Source organism: Tiliqua scincoides, chromosome 4 (genome assembly GCF_035046505.1).
Source record: "Tiliqua scincoides isolate rTilSci1 chromosome 4, rTilSci1.hap2, whole genome shotgun sequence".
Taxonomy (NCBI): Eukaryota; Metazoa; Chordata; class Lepidosauria; order Squamata; family Scincidae; genus Tiliqua; species Tiliqua scincoides.
Window position 1 is genome coordinate 177,407,374 of NC_089824.1, and position 20,265 is coordinate 177,427,638.

At 43.4% G+C, this 20,265-nt stretch overlaps 1 protein-coding gene across 2 annotated transcripts in view; it reads left to right on the forward strand.

The window, feature by feature from the left end:
• Positions 1-20,265, forward strand: part of CDK18 (cyclin dependent kinase 18) — an 89,145-nt gene that overhangs the window by 66,628 nt on the left and 2,252 nt on the right. The window contains exons 3-15 of one of the 2 annotated variants that reach the window (XM_066623045.1): positions 2,265-2,404; positions 3,116-3,241; positions 6,711-6,767; positions 9,224-9,338; positions 9,528-9,622; positions 10,390-10,452; positions 10,653-10,776; positions 11,505-11,625; positions 12,068-12,165; positions 13,040-13,145; positions 13,692-13,734; positions 15,634-15,724; positions 17,510-17,587. In XM_066623045.1, coding sequence (XP_066479142.1) covers positions 2,265-2,404; positions 3,116-3,241; positions 6,711-6,767; positions 9,224-9,338; positions 9,528-9,622; positions 10,390-10,452; positions 10,653-10,776; positions 11,505-11,625; positions 12,068-12,165; positions 13,040-13,145; positions 13,692-13,734; positions 15,634-15,724; positions 17,510-17,587 — 1,257 coding nt within the window. The remainder of the gene's footprint in view (positions 1-2,264; positions 2,405-3,115; positions 3,242-6,710; positions 6,768-9,223; positions 9,339-9,527; positions 9,623-10,389; positions 10,453-10,652; positions 10,777-11,504; positions 11,626-12,067; positions 12,166-13,039; positions 13,146-13,691; positions 13,735-15,633; positions 15,725-17,509; positions 17,588-20,265) is intronic. The other variant, XM_066623046.1, reaches the window with a different exon arrangement.

Consider the following 20,265-nt stretch of genomic DNA (forward strand, 5'->3'; position numbering starts at 1 on the left):
ATTAAATGGGCCCCGCTCTGTTCAGATAGCAGATAATTGGCGATGGAAATGACCAGTTCATTTATTTGCAAGTTTCTCCTAGGAGTACTGTCACTGACAATTTGCAGAATTTATTTCGTTAGGTATTGGGGTAACCTGAATTGAACTTGTGAAGTGTTTTTGCTGAGCTGCCTGGTCTTTCTGCTTTCTGCTCCAGGGCCTCTTAGCAACTGGCCATTAATGATAGTGCTACTAGGTTTAAGTGCTGAGCACAGGGCCGTGGACCAGAGAGAAGTAGCTACCCAAAGAGGGCTTCTGAGAACCTGCTCTGTTCAGATTTCATTTTCCATTTGTGGCTCAACAACACTTCAAGAGCTGCCATCTCAAGAGATCACTTAAACTTCTTAAAAGGTCATTTTTCATAGCAACGCATAGCAAGTTTTTCATAGCAACGCAACTAGCTAGCAAGTTAAGGGTAGGCAGATATAGTTTCACTTCAATGAAGTGCTCTTTTGACACGTATCTTCTTGACTGTGGCCCCAAGGCTAGATTAGCGGACTCTCATTTTTGAGCACAAAGGTCGTAAACCTGAAATGCATATGAGCATGATCTAGCTCAGTTGTATAATGCATGTTGGTGATCCATAACCACCTTCATCTCGGGCAGTGGTTCTCAACCTTTTTAGCACTGGAACCCACTTTTTAGAATGACAATCAATCGGGACCCACCAGAAGTGATGTCATTAACCTGGAAGTGATGTCATGGCCAGAAGTTACATCATCATGCAAGAAAAATTTTACACCACCATACAACAAAATAAAAAAAATTAATTAAATTAATTAATTTAAGTAAGTAATTTAAGTAAGTAATTTAAGTAAGGGCGTAATCCTAACCAACTTCCCGGCACTGACATAGGTGTACCAAACAGGAGGTGGCGCAAGTCTGAGGAGACCCATGGGGCCAGGGTGCCTTACCCTGTGGTAAGGGAAAAAGTTTCGCCTTACCTCTGACTGAGCCACTTTGGGCCCCTATCCTGCTCTGGATATAGCAGGGTAGGATTGCACCCTTTGTAAACTACTTCTAGTTGAAAAGTGGGGAATTTTAAAAGCTGCAAAACTGACAACTATTCAGCAAGTATTTAATGCTAGTCTTCTTTACTACAGAAGTCTTGAGATCTCAGGGCTGCTTCAAACATATACAGGTAGGGCCTCGGTATCCATGAGGAATCCGTTCTCGGATTCCTGCAGATACCGAAAATTGTGAATAATCAAATCAGCGGTTTTCAGTTCCATAAGCCTCTGGCGGGCTTCCCCAGGCCTCAGAATGCCTTATAGGGCATAAAAATGTCACTTCCTGTTTCCCATGGGAAACTTTCCCATGAAAAAAACTTTTTAAAAAGTTTTTAAAAATGCCCATCAGGAATTCTTATCTCACTTTTCTACTTGGAGAGTGTCCAAGGCAGTTCATGGTCAGAATTAAAATACAATTAAACAAAAAATAAAGCTGCAGGAAGACCAATGATGGATATTACTGTTACTTCTTCAACTGCTGCCCTTTGCAGGTCCTATAGTGGCCACAGGATAAAATGGGATATACTGCTTAGCAATCAGAGCCAAATAACATCTCTGTGGTCAATGTACACCTTGTCTATTTTATGTGCATATATAAGTTAGGAGCCAGCAGTTGGTTTTGCTTACCACCTGATATACATCACATGTATGTTGATTCCTAATAGGTTTCAGAATGTATTCTGTTTTCTTGCATTGAAAAAGAATCCATGAGTGACAGTAATCACATTTGGATAATAGAAGGAATCTCTGGCAAGTGTGAGATTTTGCCTCACGATGAACAGCATTTCTGACGTAAGAGTAACCATGTAACTCTTAAGATACGACATCAAGAAGCAGGTTTGTACTTAACAGGTTAAACCCATGTTCGGAGTAAATTGTTTCCAGCTGTCCTCAAGTTCCTGAATTGTTTCCTACTTTAGGTCAATAGTCCTGTTAATTGGTCTAAGTGTTCAGAATGGGATGGATTAAGAATTAAAATGATTTACAGCCTAATTCTTTCTGTGTTTGCTCAGAAATAGGACCCACTGATGTCAGAGGGGTTTACTTCCATGTAAGTGAGGTAGGATGGAAATTTTGAACTTGGTTCTAACCGTGCCATGTTTGGAAGAGAAGTCCTTGGCTTTGTTGTTCCCATGCTACCCTAGAGGGACCTGTGTGTTACCACTCTGAGCAGTTCACCCGGCCAGTGAGTCCCTGCTTTTCTTTCCCCATCAGATCTGGCACAAGGACGCCTGCACCTGAGTCATTTGAACAGAGACATCCAGACACAGCCCAGTTCCACTTCGCCTTCAGAAGGCCAGTCTCCAACAGCAGTGCGTTACCGAAATGGCAACCAGCGCCGCTTTTCCATGGAGGTAACTACAATTGTAAAGTGTGGAGATACTCAGTCAGATGGTAGAAATGATGCTTATGGAATTCTGGAAGACTAGCCTCTTTACAATACAATACTAGCAGTTCAAGGTATAGGCTGAACCAGGAAGTTGTCTTTAGGAATAAACAGTCTGTTGGGCACCGAGAAAGAATGAGAGTTGCAACTAGGAATGCTGGAACACAGCTGAGACTTTTAAGTTTATATAAGACATAAAAACATTGTTTTAGTGTGTCTTCTAAAAACTAAATAGTTAGGATTCTTCTTGTAATAAAAAGTAGGTTTGGAATGACTGTGCCTGTTTGAAAGATGTTCTGTAGAATAGATACTGTTTGGTTAATATATGATCCCATGTGATCATTAGAGAGGGGTTGCCCTGGAGTCAGTATTCCCCCTTCTCCCCCCAAAACCAGAGCCAAATCAATAGTTTCTTCTGCCATCAAAGGACACAGCCAATTTGAGCTGAAAACTATTTTGATATGCGTGTCTTTAATTATACTTACATAATTCTTCTTCGTTGATTACGGAGGGTCCATAATGCTGAAGCTGCTTCTTGGTCTGCACTATACAATAAGCAAGATTTAAAAAGGAACACGGTTATGTGTATGGCATTGGGTCTGTACCTAATGGATGTCTTGATATCTTTTGGAGACTTAAGGCATCTCAGAAAGTAACCCCAGACTACTCTTCTCCATAGGATGTCAGCAAGCGCCTCTCTCTGCCCATGGATATTCGCCTACCACCAGAATTCCTCCAGAAACTAGAGATGGAAAGCCCAGAGATCTCCAAGCCTCTTAGCAGGGTGTCTCGACGAGCTTCTCTTGTGAGTCTTACTCTTTGGCAAATGTTAAGAAAATCCAGTTTCATGCAAAGTGAATTGTTCATAATCTTGCTCTTATACTGACAATTGTGTGAAAGTTCCCATGTCCTCACAGGCACAAATGTCCTAAACCAGGGGATACAACAACTTCAGCATTTGAATCGCACTAGAAAGTGTTCCTATTCTGTAATTCAGAAAGTCAGGTTTTTTTATTATTTTTTCTAGCGAGTGTTAGGTTCAGGCATTTTAAGGTGGAAAAAAGGATGAAACATTATATCAAAGTGTTTCCCCATTTACCTGTGTAACTTCTGTCCCTTTGAATAAAATATATGCAGTTGAAGCAACTGTCCTATAAATATTGATAAGCTCATACATTAACAATGTGCATCCCTTTCAAACTTGCAGATGAAGCATCATTACATTTGTGGGACATCCGATCACGTTGAGCCTCTTTTCCTTAGCCTGCAGCTTCATTATCATTTTTATAAAAATAGAAGAAATTTTATTTCAGAATAAGGGATTGTACTTGGTTTATGAGACTGAGGGCACAATCTCGAGCTCCCCTTTGGCCCACGCAAGTCCCTTTCGCCAACCGAAGAGTATCATGAAAATGCTATAAAGCACTTTTGTGCCATTCTTGGAGGAGATAGGCCAGTGCTTGGACGTGCACCAGCCTCCCTGCACCGATGCGAGCCCCAGAGTCCAGTAAATTCACACCGGCCAAGCTCAGCCGGCGCAGAGGTCTGGGGGAGGCATGGGGAGGACTGGAAGGAGGTGTTTTGGGGTGGGGGAGGACAAGCGGCAGGCATTCCTGGAGGCGGGCGAGCAGGGAGTGGGAGGCAGGGCCAGGATCCAGCACCTATGCTGGATCCTAGCCCTGTTCTCCGGTGGCCCCGGGGCAGCTCTGGGCTACTTGGATTTGCACCACAAATTTACGTGGTACGAATCTGAGTAGCCCCATTGGAGCTGCTGCAGCTCTCCCTGGGGTAAGGGGAAAGTTTCCTCTTGCCTTGGGCCAAGTCTCAGAGAGCCCCAAACGTGCGCTGTATACAGCGCAGGCCCACCAACCTGCCTGTTCCAGCATAAGTTAGGATAAGTTAGGATTGCACTGTGACACATGTAACTATGATTCAGCCATTTTCAACCAGTGTGCCGTGAATGGTCCCCAGGTGTGCCGTGAGAAAGGGTCATTTATTAGTAGGGCCATTGGAGGATGTGAGCCCCCCACTGGCAGCATGTTGTGCCTTGTTGGTTGTCAAAAAAACAAACGGTGTGCCTTGACCATTTTAGTGCCTTGCCAGTGTGCCATGAGATGAAAAAGGTTGAAAATCACTGCTATAATTCATATATTAATATCCTGTAATAACAATGGGGACATGGTAACACTTGGGTATAAACATGGTACATTTAGAAACTTGCAGCCCAATCCTATTGGGCCCAGCCATCAGCAGAACTTGTGTTCTGCTGGCAGCAACTGCTGCAAAGCAACCATAAAGGTGCTCTGGTAGCATGCAGAACAGCATGCTGCCCAAGAGTTGGTGGGAAAACTGGAGCCTTCCTGCACACATCAGGGATTCACTGGCCATTCACTGGAGCAGCTAAGCCAGCAGGGAGATGGGAAGGGTGGGAGAGAGCAGAACTGGGCAAAACTGAGCTGGAAGGTGGCTGGAACATAGGGAGGCTGAGGGACAGGGTGGATCCTGCGGCGATGGCACACACCAAATCCTATCTCTTCCATGGGCAGCCTCCTTGCCCCCTTTCTCTCCTCGGACTTGCACAAGCTAAAAGAGCTGTTAAATAGTGCACTCCTTTTTGGCGCGGCTATCCCAGCAGGGTGGGAGAAGGATAGAATTGGGCTGTCGGGAGTCCTGTGACTGAGCATGCCAATATAAGCCTGGCCCTAATTTTTCAAGGGGAATAGCAGGAATGTGCCTTATGTTTGGAGATTATGTAACGTTTCTTGGATATTAGAAGTGACTTGCATAGCAGTTCTTAAGTAACACTGGGAAATTAGACAGTGGCCCCAGCCTAGAGAAGGATCAGAAGAGCATTTTGCTGAAACAGTAGGTCTAGCTCTCAGATAAAAGTACTTGAGACTAAAGTAGTTTAGATTCTTATAAAACTCAAGCTCCTAAGGCTGCAGTCCTGTGGACACTGGAAACAAGTTCCATTGAACACAATGGGACTTATTTCTGAGTAGACATGTCTAGGATTGTGCTGTATGACCTTCAGTCTCCTTTAACAATGTAAGATGTTGGTTAGCCTACCTGTTCAAGAATCTTTATTTCTCCTATGCAAACACCACCTGGAAAGCATGTCAAAATTAAATGGAAATGCTGTCTTTTCCCTACCCTTCCCCTTCAGAGTTTTTGTGAATTTAGATTGTAATGTGATCACTCCAAGGAATTATTTGCAAGTGCTGCAGCTAAAGACTGTCTCAGATTTTTTAAAAAATAGAAAGAAAATGCCTGAATCTCTAATGAGAAAACATTGTTCCATATTTCTAAATTGCTTCAGTTGCCACTCATGTTGGCATCAACCTCTGCTGCCTACCCCAGGGGCGAAAAATAATGCACCATTTCTTATACTCTTCAGATCCAACCAAGCACAATTATTCTCTGTTATGTTGACAATGAAGTATTTTTTCAGTGCCTTTGCTACATGCATTACTTTGATGACAGCCATCTCTCTACCACCCCCTGGTGCTGAATAATAAACACTGTATATCCATAACACCATATTACCTAAGTAGCTTTCCTTAGGAAACTCTGATTGCCATTAATCCAGAATCTAATACACATTTCCTAAGTCCAGATTCTGTGTTCAAAGTAAAAGACAAAATGAAACAATGTCTTGTTAGCGCCATGATACTTTATAGGAATGGAGTTCTTGAGGGAATTAAAGACACTAGTGACTACTCCTCAGTCAGACAGAGTCATATAAGATGTTGGTGGACGATGTGAGGGATTGATCTTGTTATCTTGAGCCCTGGGCTAGAGCAGACCAGGATTTAACATCATTACACAAGCACAAGGGAAACCGTTTGAGCAGTCAGTGCACTAAACATGGTCTTTACCACAATTTAAACTGCTTTTGAATTAAATAGTTTAACAGACTGATGGAAGAATGTTAGAAATAAGTGTGATTGTAAGTTTTATTTGCCATGACAAACCCCCACAAGAGTGCTGATGGCAACTAATTATCTTACATTTTAGCACACCTGGGGGGATGGGGGACGGACAAGCAAATATTCCCCTATTTCATTGACACAGTGAGTTGTGGTTCCTGGTGATTGCACCTGTGTAGAAAGCAACTGATGCAGTATATTGTGGGTTCAAGGACCTGCCTTGATTTTATTTCCCTCCAGAGTTGTTAGAGGCCTCTTCTCTATGTTGTGTGTGACGATCACTAAGGTTCTCCTTGGAAATCTAAAGAGACCTTTTATACTGATACTCTTCCTTTTTCATTACAGTCTGACATTGGGTTTGGGAAGATGGAAACCTATATTAAACTTGACAAGCTGGGAGAGGTAAGAGTAATGTGAAGCTGTTATTGTAACTACTAATAAAGTAATGCCTCCAGACATCACTATTGATATACACTACTATCCAAAGCTTCTAGGGAAAGAAAAGAGAGTTAACATTGCATACAGCTACTAGGTTATGAGTAAGATAGCTATCATGGCATCCTCCATGAGCCTAAGTGTAACCTCCATGTTCAGAGGCAGTATATCTCTGGATATCTGATGGTAAAGACACAGAGAAATGGCTATTCCCATTTTTCATTCATTCATTCATTCATTCATTCATTCATTCATTCCACCTTTATTGGCATAAACAATCCAACAAGAAAACAAAATTAAAACATTCAGGGTAGCCACCAATCATTGATCAGGCAAAGAAATACAGAGGAATTTACGCCTTAATGGTGCCTTAAATATATATGGCTATTCACATTGTACCCGGCTTGTAGGCTTCCTAGAGGAATCTACTCAATCATTGTTGAGGCAGACCCTAAGAACATAAGGGAAGCCTTACTAGATCAGGCCGAAAGTCAATCTAGTCTAGCATGCAGTTAACCGCTGTGGACCATCAGCTGCCTCTGGGAAACCACAAGCTACTTGTTCTTCAAATAAAGCTTCATTCTACAGTATAGAAGAACCACCTGATGAACAGCCCAATTGGCTCCAATATTGCATTTGTTCTATTTTATTTGCATGTGATTTACATACTGTTTTGTGCATCAGTGTTGGATATACAATGCTAGACTAGATAAATGAATCTTAATTTGATCCATTAACAAATTCTGAGAATACCCTAGCTGGGGAATTTCAGGCAGGCAGGCAGTCTGGTGGCTGTATGCAAGGAATGGTCAAAGGCTTTGAAATATTAACTTGCCTGGCCTTTGTGCAGCACCCCAGACTAGGCTGAAAGTTTCAGGGGTAGAACTGGTAATAAGGATGATGAGAAATATGAACTCTAGCTAAAGCATTTCTGGATGGGAAAAATTCACTAGAGGGGCTTCCCTAATCCAGGAAGAAGGAAGAGGTGTTAGGTCGGAAGCCTTCCGAAGAAAGGCTTGTAAGCTTTCTTTGAGAGTATTTTCCTTAGGCAGCAGTTGAGGAAAGAGAGCAGCAAGACTTTCTTCCCCCTTTTAAATACTTCATAGTGGTAATGGCAGCCACTCTCTCATGCTGCCTTTCAGTAAATAGAAATGTGGCTGTTTCTACAGTTGAAAACAAGAGCTTAGCCAGATACTTCTAAAACCTAAAACTGCTTCTTTCTCCCTCATACCTTTGTAATGTTGAACTCTTGAAACAAAGTTCAGAATTGTTGTGTGAACATATGACGCAGCCTTAACACTGAATTAAGGCTCTTGGGCTATTAAGGTTCCAGCTGGAAGCCCAAAGTGTCAAGAAATATCTTTCCAAACCTTGCTGCTGGGCAGCACAATCCTAACTTGCGCTGGAACAGGCAGGCCAGGAGGCTTACACTGTATCCAGTGCAAAGTTGGGGCTGTCTGCGGCTCAGCTCAAGTCATGGGGAAACTTTTCCCCTTACCCCGGGTAAAGTGGCAGCAGCTCCAGTGGGTCTACTTGGATCTGCGTCACCTGACAAGGTAGTGCATAACAGAGGAGCCCAGAGCTGCGCCACGCTGCCTGGAATGGGGCTAGGACATGGAAAAACTGCTGGGTCTTAGCCCCGTCCCCCACTCCCTTCCCACCTGCCCCCAGGAACATCTACTCCCCACCCTCCCCCACCTCAGAATGCCTCCCTCCCTCCTCCACTCCCTCCCCACACACCCCAGACCCCTGTGCCAACCAAGCTCAGCTAGCACAAACTCACCTGCTGCTGCCACCGCAGAGGTTAGATCTGGCCTCTGTGGGCTAGCAAACCTCCATGTACTGGCACAGCCTACTCCCATGGAGTCGCAAACATGCTTCATGGCACGTTTGTGACCTTCCTGGGCTGGCGCAAGGGACTTGTACCCTGGCGCCCAGGGTACAGTTAGGATTGTGCCCTGAAACTGTTTTCACCTTGGGCCTTCTGCATGCAACTCATATGCTTCATTAGTGAGTTGTGACCTATCATTCTCATAACATCATCATTCTCGCAACAGTTTAATTGGATCTGCATTAACTACACTGTGAAACTGCACTACACTTGGATAGAATTGGATGGTGTAGACTTCAGCATTTCCCACTTTCTCAGAAAGGGTTATACCTCAGTCATACAGCACAGACTTTGCATGCGAACAAGCTATCTCTATCCAGCTGAGCATATGTGATTTTAAATTGGATTAAGCTCCTCTGTAGACTTTCTCTTTGGAAGAAGTCTCTAGTATTTTTTATTTCGCTTAAAACTTATTGAATAAGAATTTAATCCAGCTCAACAAATCCAAATTAACACTGTTTGCTTTATGCAAGGCAATAATGAGCACAGCACATATCTAATCCCTACTTACTTGGCTTGTTCTCCCTCTCAGGGCACCTATGCCACTGTCTTTAAAGGACGCAGCAAACTGACAGAGAACCTAGTTGCTCTGAAGGAGATCCGGCTAGAGCATGAAGAAGGCGCCCCCTGCACAGCTATACGGGAAGGTCAGGAGCAGGGGGTATTTTCCAAAATGTGGAAGCTCTGCCCAGGCAGTTGTTTCCATAGACACACATATTTTTGCTGCCTGGTTCATAAGAGCTCTTGGGTCACTCCAAGATTCCTGGCAGCCGCTTCCCAGTATGTAGCCCCCCCCCTTATCCTTATGACAGCTGCTCTTTCTTTTTGCTTTACAGTTTCCTTACTGAAGAACCTCAAACATGCAAATATTGTGACACTTCATGATATAATCCACACAAAATGTTCTCTCACTCTCGTCTTTGAGTATCTAGTGAGTCTTTTTTTTCTTATGGAGAGACTGGTCCAGCAACTCTGAACTTGTCAGCAGTGCTGGTGCAGACTGGGTTTAGTGCCAAGTGTTTACCTCCCTTTACCATCCTATTTTTCTAGATCAGCTATTTTCAACCAGTGTGTTGTGGCACATTGGTGTGTCGCAGATGGTCCACAGGTATGCCTTTGGAGTTTGGGGGAGGGTCATTTATTAGTAGGGCCATTCGGGGGCTATGAACCCCCCACCAGCAGCACGGTGTGCCTTGTCAATTGTCAAACAACTGATGGAGTGCCTTGATAATTTTAGCACGTTGTCAGTGTGCCAATGAGATGACAAAGGTTGAAAATCACTGTTCCAGATCAGCAGGGTCTAATTTAGGATCTCGATCAGATCTAGCAGTGGCAAATTGGGATTTGAGAGTTAGGAAAATGACATGTTAGCAATTTACATGCTAGCTTAGAAATAAAACAATTGGGTTACTTCTGCACCAGATCCGCTATATAGAGAAATGGCTTTGGATCCCTTCTAAATCAACATAGCAATAAACTTGCATTTCTTGCGCAAAGAAACTGCACAAGCCTGAGCTGTTTGTAGACTTGCATTATCAGCCTGCTTTTAGCTGTGAGAAGCAGTTCACTGCTAGCATACACTGTACTTCTGATGACCTGGAAAATACAATTTGATGTGCATTTTCTGCTGCCAAAGAAATGGTAGGTGCCTTTTCTTCAAGGTCACATACACCTTTCAGGATATGATTATCATTGCAGGACAGTGACCTGAAGCAGTACCTGGATAACTGTGGGAACCTGATGAGCATGTACAATGTGAAGGTGAGTGATCAGATAAATGGGATGCAGGAAATAGCCTTTACAGTGGCTTTCTCTCCTATAAGATTATTGCAAAGTTGCATGCCAGAGGCTTTTCCATTCCATTTCAGGAATTTTCCTGCATGCTCTGTCTTCTGCAGAACAAAACATGCCTTTCTTTAATTGTTCCTTGTCTCTCTCTCCCTCTTCCCTGCTTTCCTAAGATTTTCATGTTCCAGCTGTTGCGTGGTTTGTCTTACTGCCACCAGCATAAGATCTTACACAGAGATCTCAAGCCACAGAATCTGCTCATCAATGGGAAAGGGGAACTGAAACTTGCTGACTTTGGTAAGTTAAGGAATGAGGCAGGCATAAGCACTGATGCAGACATAACTCCTTGCTCTCAAAGTGAAGAAATTATGGACAAAGCATAGTAAGAGACATCAGCCCTCAGCTCACCTCCTGATAACCAAATCTTCTGATTGAGACCTGTGTTTTCATTTTGAATAATTTTTTTGTCATTCCAGTTCAAATTGTTTTACCAGTGCAGTATTTTCATTTAATTGTTCTCTTTAGTTCTGTATACAAGAGGTGGAACCATAATAAAAATTTTCATAGGTATCTACAGTGACATTTTGCAAGTATTCTGATCCAGCAGTTTTTGCACCAGTCTACCTAAATAGTAATGCTAGCATAACGTATATGTTCCAATAGTCAGCATAGTGTCTTCATTTGTGATGTTATGAGAACCAAAAAACCATTTCTGTTACAGTCAGTAACGCATCTACTAGTGGGATAGCTAACCAGTCAGGGCATTACGTTTTCTAAACTTTGGATTTGCGCTGTTGTCTTGATACGGCACCAAAGCATTTTCTAGCTGCTTTCCCAACTGTGACTTGCACAAGAATCCTTAAGCACATTAACTTCCATATTTAAATAAGTTTAGCATTGGGGTGTTAGGATCCTTTTGGAAGTGGGTAGTGGCACTTACTAAGATAATGTAAATCTTAACTGGAATGAAATTAGTGGTAGCAAACCACGGGCTCGTGTCTCACTGGTGTACTTTTCACCCTCAGGCCTAGCTAGAGCAAAGTCTGTCCCAACAAAAACATACTCCAATGAAGTTGTCACATTATGGTACCGGCCTCCCGATGTCCTACTGGGATCCACAGAATACTCTACGCCCATTGACATGTGGTAAGCTGAGGGTCTGTGCTTGGGAGGGGGGATTAGTGTGATTCTCCCCTATTAGAAGAGCACAGCACCAGCTCCCAGTTTGCCTTGTCCATATTACCCATTGCTTCCAGAGCCCAGGGGACCCTGTACTAGCCTTCATCATGGCTCATACAGAAAGAGGATATGGGAAATTCTCATAGCTGGATTCTTCATGTTTCTGGAGGCTTTCTCCTCTTTTCCTGCTGGTTGGTTCAGTAAATGGGATGGGGAGCAGTTCCTGCTTCTTGCATTGTGTTCTGGTAAAGTATAGTTTAACAACTACAAATAACTGTAGCTATGCCTCTCTCTGCAGAGGCTGAAGCAAATAGAGAAGAACTTGGCAAGCTAGGAGGTAATGAAATTGCCCCAAATGCTTGTGTCTCTTTTCGGTCCATTGTGCTTCATGAGCCCTTCTTCTTTTCAGGGGTGTGGGTTGCATACACTATGAGATGGTCACAGGACGTCCTATGTTCCCTGGATCCACTGTGAAAGAGGAGCTGCATTTAATATTCAGGCTGTTGGGTGAGTCCTCCACATTCTCCAATTCTAGTGTGTGTTTTCTGCTACCCATCTTATTCAACAGATGAAGATTAATGATAACATAGTAGATTGTGGGTCCAATCCTATCCAGTTTTCCAGGCCCAGTGTAGCTGTGCCAATGGGGCATGCACTGTATCCTATGGTGGGGAGGTAGTCACAGAGACCACCTCAAGGTATGGAAACATTCATTCCCTTACCTTGGGGTTGCAATTCGCTTGCACCGGTGCTGGAAAGTTGAATAGGATTGGGCTCTGTGGCATTTAATAACTACATGTATAGTAACGAGTCTTTCTAGCGAATGATGGGCAAGAGTTCATATACAAGATTCCAAGAAACAGTTCTCAATCATGACAACTCAAATGGTGCCTTCAGCTTCTGTTGCTCAAAACATTATTTTTGTCTAATAGAATCTGCCTCCAAGAATTGGATTTTCTAAAATTGAATTTTACTTTGCAGGGGTTTGATGTGGGAAAGGACAAAAAGGAAGGGCAAGAGAAAAGAGCTATGATGTTTGGACATAAGTAAAGCATTAAGCGCCACGGGTTTATTAGGGAGGGAGCTCTTGGGTCACTAAAATCTCAGCCCCAGAGCACACGCATCCCAATGTTCTAATTGGTTTCTGGTTCGTCCTTGGTTTCTGATTAGGCTAGAGCCTTTTTTATGTTCCTACAGTGAAAAGAGCTGGAACCCTGATTGTTGCATGTAGGTTTCTTTGTGGGTAGATGAGTTTCTTTATGGTTTAATTAAGGTTGGGTTTTTCAGGATTTGGATTTCCTTATTATATTTTGCCTTGTGGTGGATACAGCAAATTGTCTCAGCCCTGCTTGATAGGACTGTACCTGCCTTTTCTTCTCAGGAACACCTACAGAAGAGTCATGGCCTGGTATTACATCTAATGAAGAATTCAAAGCTTACAATTTTGCACAGTGTCGAGCCCAGCCTTTGATAAATCATGCTCCAAGGTAGGATCATGGTCATATGAATCAGTTTGTTGTGGGTCGCTACTGGCAAAGACTAGCAGGGAGATGAGCACCAGCCTCCATGCCTTTCACTTGAGAATTAGCTACAGGTAACAAAGAGGGGTGTCTGTTCTGCAGATTATCGGTCATCTGCATTGTGATCAATGCATGGGCAAAATTCTTTTCTGTCCAGGCATGTACAAATACACTGTCACCAACATCCTTCCTTTGCGGGCAAATCCATCAAATCTTTCCCTGAATCCTATTTTTTAAATTAGTCTTTCTGGTAGTGCCACTAGATGGCATCAGAGATCTGCAGCTCAATCTTCTAATCAAGGGAAAATAGCATTCATTTTTGACCTGTTGTGCTGCCTGTGCCCCAAGATAGCTTCTGAATTGCTAGGTTTGGGCAGGTACTTTCCAAATGGTTAGTGGCTTTTCCTTTGAGCCCTTGTCATTAGGACTTGAATGTGAAAGTATGCTGCTTCAACAATGGCCAGTTGTCTGTAGAGCCTTCCAAATATGGCAAGTGCTTTTCTTCTCTTGCAGGCTGGACACAGAAGGAATTGATCTACTGATGAGTCTCCTCCTGGTAGGTGGCTTTGATTGCTAAGCTCTAACAATGCAACAATTCATCCTCCTAGTATGTCCCAGGGAAAGGGTTTTGTATTATAATTATAATAATGCTAGTTATCTCCCAGAGGCTTAAGAGGAAGTGCACAGGGCATCGCATTGCCAGCTATAGCTAGTGTTGCAAAAAGCAAAGGAACTTGGGTCCAAAGGGACCCATCCAAGTGTTGCTCTGCTCTTTCTCCAAGTCTGGGTGCTTTTACAAAGACCTGGAAAACCCCACTTCTCTTCCATATTAAATGGCTGGATTGGCACCCAGTCTTGGTGGGAATTATTTTATAAGTAAAGTTATATTTTCAGTCTTCCTCCTGTCCCATATAGACAACAGTTTGGAGCACCCGACCAAGGAGAGATAGTGAAAAGTGGCTTACATAGATTGGTCAGTTTGAAACAAACAAAAAAGAGGTTGATTAAAAACCAAAGCATAAAATAAAATTAAAGCTTCAAGTAAGCATAGTCTGGTTTTCTCTCTTTCAATCTGCGAGTCTTTGCTAGTCATTTGGCTAACTTCTGAGATATCACTATTGTCAAAGAAGCCTGATTTTTCTTTTAAAAACAACGGTGGGATGGCAGTTGAATTGGATCAGAATATTTGGCCTAAAGTGGTGGAGGTTTAAACTCTCTATTCTTGCCATGCCATTTTCCAATTGAAATCTTCCACTCCCAAGCTGCTGTTTGCTCTGTTGTTTTGTGTTACATTTTCTTAAGGTACCTGCAGGCTTTCCCTAATGCCCCACAGTCCTTTCCCTTTCCATAGGTGCTCTCAAAAGCGATAGGAGATATGGTTGCAAAACTGCAATACCTCACCTGGCTGAATCGCATACAAGCGGTAAAACATGCGAGTCTGACTCTCGCAGATCAAAATTGTCTGTGGCAGCTGCTGTGATCCATAAAACATAAGGTGGAACTTCAGAGATGGCAGCAATTGTCAATGAAGAACTTAACATGTGAACCAGCCCTCAGAAAAGGATGTGATCAAGGAAATACAAAATGACTGATCATAATGGGGAATTGACCTAGTCACTTCTCCATTCTTGGTCTACTCTTTGATCTCACCAAATCTCCTAAATAAATATTAATAGAACGCAAGAGAAATGTTGACTCTCCTGGTCATTTGTCCTATCTGGGCTGCCAAGGTTCTTTTGCACTTGTTCTGGCTTTCCAGAAGACATTGTTTTGTTCTTTAGCAGCTGCTTCATGTACGTCAGCTGAGCCAAAGCTAGAGTACAGAATGTAGAGTCTCTTGGTGCAGTTGTCTGTCTTCTCCTGGTCAGTATGACATGGATAAGAACATTTTACTCAGTCTGTGCCTGAAAGCTATGGAACATTTCTCCTCCCACACCCCTCCAGTTACTGTTCTTGCCTCCTATATACATTTACATTTTTAAATGCTTCATAGCCTTCACACAGATCATAAAAGCTTGCTCCCTCTTTCCCTCTCTACAGTGCATGTACACAAGCATTATAGCAGGAAATGGCGCACAACACAAGGAAGAATTGCCTCCCATACATAGTCATAATAGAATGTAATTGCATGCAACCCATAAAGAACATAACAGGCAAAGATGCTTACCTTTGGTTTGAGGGAATGCTGAACTAAGGCCAAGCTGCACAGCACCTATTGCTGACCACACAGTGAACTGTAGAGGAATTGGAATTGCAAGAGTGGGAAAACCAAGTGACATTTCATGCTGAAAGATACATGAAACATTAAAATGCTGTGGTTTTCTCATACTGCTTCAGAAAATTCCTGTGCAGCGCATTCATTAGGTGCAAGCTCAAATCTGCACCTAAGTACAGTATATAAATCCTCATACACATGAAAATAGGTGTGGAATCAACCTTTCTCATTTCTTTGCAGTATGAAGCCAAAAGACGCATTTCTGCTGAATCAGCCCTGCGACACCCTTACTTTTCAGCCCTGGGTGAACACATACACCTCCTTCCTGAGAGTAAGTGTGTGACCGGTTGCAACACAATTCCATAGAATAGCTTTACTTTTGTGTCTTCATCCTTGTCCCCCAATACAACAGTTTAGCTGGAGAAGCATAGTCACCATGGGCACTGTTGATTATAGCAAGGTCAGAAGTCCTGTGCGCACAAATGTTTTGTCTTTTCATTGTCAGCAGTGGAAATCCCATGTGCAGACACCTTCAAGGTATTGATCTGGACTTGTTTATTGGCCCACCAGGGCTGTTGCATTTCAGCAGAAGTCTATGTTTGGCTTTCCAGCCTTGAATCTGTGCAGATGGTGGCTCTGGGGGTGCCAGGAAAGAATTGGAATTGCAATGCTTCTTGCTGATCACATTTAATACCCTTCCCAGATGCTCCTTCAAGCAATTATTACAAACAATAGCCACAAGCCAGTAGTCCCCTATCTATGTTTTTAAAAGAGGCTCGCTAACTGAGTGTAATTGGAAGATGGTTGGGTTTTTGTCATTTTCATTTTGCGGAGATGTGCATTTTAGTGCTAGAGTGCATGACATTCAGAGCTGAGCAGGGAGAAATGGGTGTTGAAAACCTACAGAAACCAGGTAATTGAAATGACAGAGGGGTTTTTAGCTTTGAAAAATGGCACAAATAACACAGACCAACACACATTTTGCTTCCTTAAACGTTATACCAATTCCTGGTTATATTTGGGGTGCTGATTCCAAAAATGGCACCCGTTTTGCCCTATCACATCTAGTTTTGGAGACACGGCATAGCCTCTTTAGTGAATGATTCAAGCAGCTTCCTCATGAGGAAGCCTAGACCATGGCTTCCTCATGAGGAAGCTGCTTGAACCATTCACTAATGAGGCTATACTATATCTCCAAAACTAGACGTGATAGGGTAAAACGGATGCCGTTTTTGGAATCGACACCCCAAATTCATATCAAACCACCATAATAGCTCTAGGTGAGGAATATTAAGGTCTTTATTGACATCTTTAGGTCCAGGCTCAAATACACCCCTTTGCCTCAAGCACCTAATATGTCTAGTTGAAAAAGTACCCTATACTTGCACTGAAGCATTTGCTTCATGGTATATAAAACAAAGGTAGATATGGCTGCAGTACTTCTAACTAAGCCTACAGCCCTGTGCACACATACTTGGGTATAAAACCCATTTGGCGGCATGAAACTTATATCTGAGTAAATACACAATCAGGATATTGTCTAATCAGCATTTCCCAGACTGTGAACCATTACCCACTGGTGGGTCATGACCCAGTGCTCAGTGTTGTGCCACAAAACATTTCTGGGAGCCTCCAGAGACTGCCTCTGTGTTGCACTGGGCCCACAACCCACTCCATTGGCCTCTGTGGATGCCAGAATGCCTCACAGTTCCAGACTACTTCTGGAAGTCCAGAAGCTACTTCCAGTTTGCGACTTCTAGTTTCCATTTTACTTCAGGGTTGCTTCTGCAAGACACTCTGTGGCCTGCGGAAGGCAGTGTAGTGGGTCGCGGACCCAGTGTGATCCAGAAGTGACTTCTGGAAGCTCCCAGAAATGCTTTGCAGTACAAGATTGAGCCTTGGGCTGCAACCCACTGTGGAGCATAAGGTGGGTCATGGCAGTGAAAAGTTTGGGAACCACTGGTCTAATCTGAGAGGATACAGGTAAATGTTTTTGGCCCTTCAGTGACAATTGTCGGCACCCGGTCATACATTTACATCTTTGTCTCACTTTTGCATGGATATTGTCCTTTTGAGCTCAGCCTCATCGTCTCTTTCTTCCTATCACTTCCTCTAGCGGCCTCAATCTTTTCACTGAAGGAAATACAGCTTCAAAAGGACCCTGGCTACCGAGGATCAGGCTTCCAGCACTCTGGTAGGTATCTGTTTCCTTTGGAAACTGGTGGATGTAAGGCTCCCACAGGTATTCATTGTCTTGTAAGCCTATAGCAGGGGTGCTCACACTTTTTTGGCTCGAGAGCTACTTTGAAACCCAGCAAGGCCCGGAGATCTACCAGGGGGGAAGGAAGTGTCTGACAGACAGCCCCTTTAATGTATGGAGCCCCTGCTGGAGTCTAGTCAGTTTCGTCTATTTTGTTGCTGCATGCCTGAAGAGCAGCTAAAGTGTCAGTTTCAGTGTCAGTTTAGTGTCAGCTAAATATGTCAGTTTCGTCTAGTCACTAGACGAAACTGACATATTAACAGTTTGGAGAGACAGGGCTCCAGGATCTACTCATTTTGCCTCGCGATCTACCGGTAGATCGCGATCCACCTATTGAGCACCCCTGGCCTATAGTATCATTCTAATGGAAGTAGGAATGGTTCTTCCTGGTTTAGAGGGTTCTTACTAGGGTATGTGCTTGGGGCCCGATCTGCCTTCCCATCATTGGCTGCTGTGGGATTTGCCTAGAAGTTGAACTAGGATACAATGTCAGGCCACATTGCAAATGGCTGTAAATTTGTAGCATGGCTTGTTGGGTTATTAATTAGTTTATGAAATAGCAGCCCAGGCGAGAAACACTAAATGTATCATATGATTCAATCTTTTATTTAGCAGAGGCTGGGTTGGGAGGAGAGGCACAAAAGAGAGTGCAATCACAGCAGCAGAACTTTAGGACTTCACTTCCACCTTGATTTTGTTCTCACTTGCACCCCTCACCCACACGCTTCTTTAATCAGGGAGGATGGGATGGAATGGAATGCAAGGGATGTAAATATAATTTAAATCATGGAGGGAGCAAAGCCCTAGCCCCCCCATTATGATTTTGCTCTGTTTTGTGCCCCCTCTGAAGCCACTATTACAAAACAAAAAAGAGAGAGAGACTGAACTACATGGTCTGTTAGTGTAACAAGTTATTTGGACCCAAGAATTGCATGGTGGCTTTGTTTTCTTGACATTTTGAGCAACTAGAATTAAATAAAATTTAATAACATAGAATTAAATAAAATCTAGAGTCACCACATGACTCTGAAAGTTTGTAACTTGAACTAGGGTGCTGTTGGTCCCTTGGCAGCCAGTAAGATTCTTCCAGGATCCCTCTAAGACCCCTGGGAGTAATCCCTGTTGGCCTGTGGGGAGAGGAAGGAGAAAGTGCCCATATGAGCAGTTTCTCAGTCACATCCCAGTGGTCAATGTGGTCCATGTGTGATGGGAAAGAACAGCCCCTCTAGCCCTGGATATGCTGGGGGGAGTGGGAAGGAGCTGGGGAAACTTGCAGGCAGGATGGATTTGTATGTGTGTGGGGGGGAATGAACCAGAAGTAGCTAACATGCAAGTAGTGTGGGAGGGAATTTGCCTGCAGGATGGATGGCAAGGAGAGTGAGGTGAGCTGGGGGAAGCAGATCACAAACAGAAAGATGAGTTTGTATGCAGTGGGAGGGAAAGTGTGATTGGATAGGAAAATGCAGGTGGCTACATTGGAAGCAGCACATGCAGATGCATACCCCTGGGTCTAGACCCATGCTGTATGCCACAGCCCATCACTAGCCCTGACTATGAGTCTCCAAATGCACAGCAAACATTGCACAACTTAGAGTGCAGTCCTAACCAATATTCCAGCACTGACCTAGCTGCAATGCAGGCCCAAGGTAAGGTAACAAACATGCCCTTACCTTGAGGAAGCCCCCCTTGACTGCCTCCCACTGCAGGATGCAATGCATGCCATATTGGCACAGCTATGTCAGTGCTGGAAAGTTGGTTAGGATTGCACCCTTAATTTCATGGCACCTTACTGACCCAGGATCTTTTCACTACTGCTGTTCTAAAAAGTGATACTGAGGTCTAATTGAAGACTGATTTTGCTGCTTCTTAGTTATATCCATTGCAACAGAGAGCCTACAGTAGTCTGCAGTGATGAGTCATTCCCTGATGGAATTGCCAGGGAAAAGGATTATCATAGGGAATCCCTGGTGGGATTCCTCATATTCACTGCAAAACTAACAACCTCAATATGCCAGCCTTCCTACCCACTTCTTCCTGTGACTCTCTGAATATAACAGAGAACTGGCACTGCTTCTTCATAATGTCCAGAGTAACTCTCTGGCATTTATTTTTGACAAGTATCTTATTTAAACCACTGTAAACACTTAATGGCTAAAGACGAGACTGATCAGCTCCCAGATTGAATGTTTACAGGCATTTGTTGTCATTTGCATGGGAGTCAACGAATGCCCATCACAGTTGGGCTGTTGTGAAACCAAAACAATTACACAATTCAACAAGAATTGGTGACAAAGAAGGAATTGTGTTCTGTGTGGCATTTCAGCCACTTATAATATCATTGCATCCATCCATTTCTTTATCTGGAGAAATGTAATTAACAAAACTGGCTCTAGAAACTGCCATTTCACATCCCTGTAATGAGTCCTCTGTGATCCTGAACAAAGATGCTCTTGGTGTTAACAGGGCTTATTTTATTGGATTATATCCACCATGTGCAAACCTCAGGTGACCAGTTTCATAGAAAGCCAGCCTCTGTGCTTGAACTGGTAATTCTCACTGATTTTCACTCGAAAATTGCACTGTTGCCATCTGCGCAAAGCTCTGGAATTTGA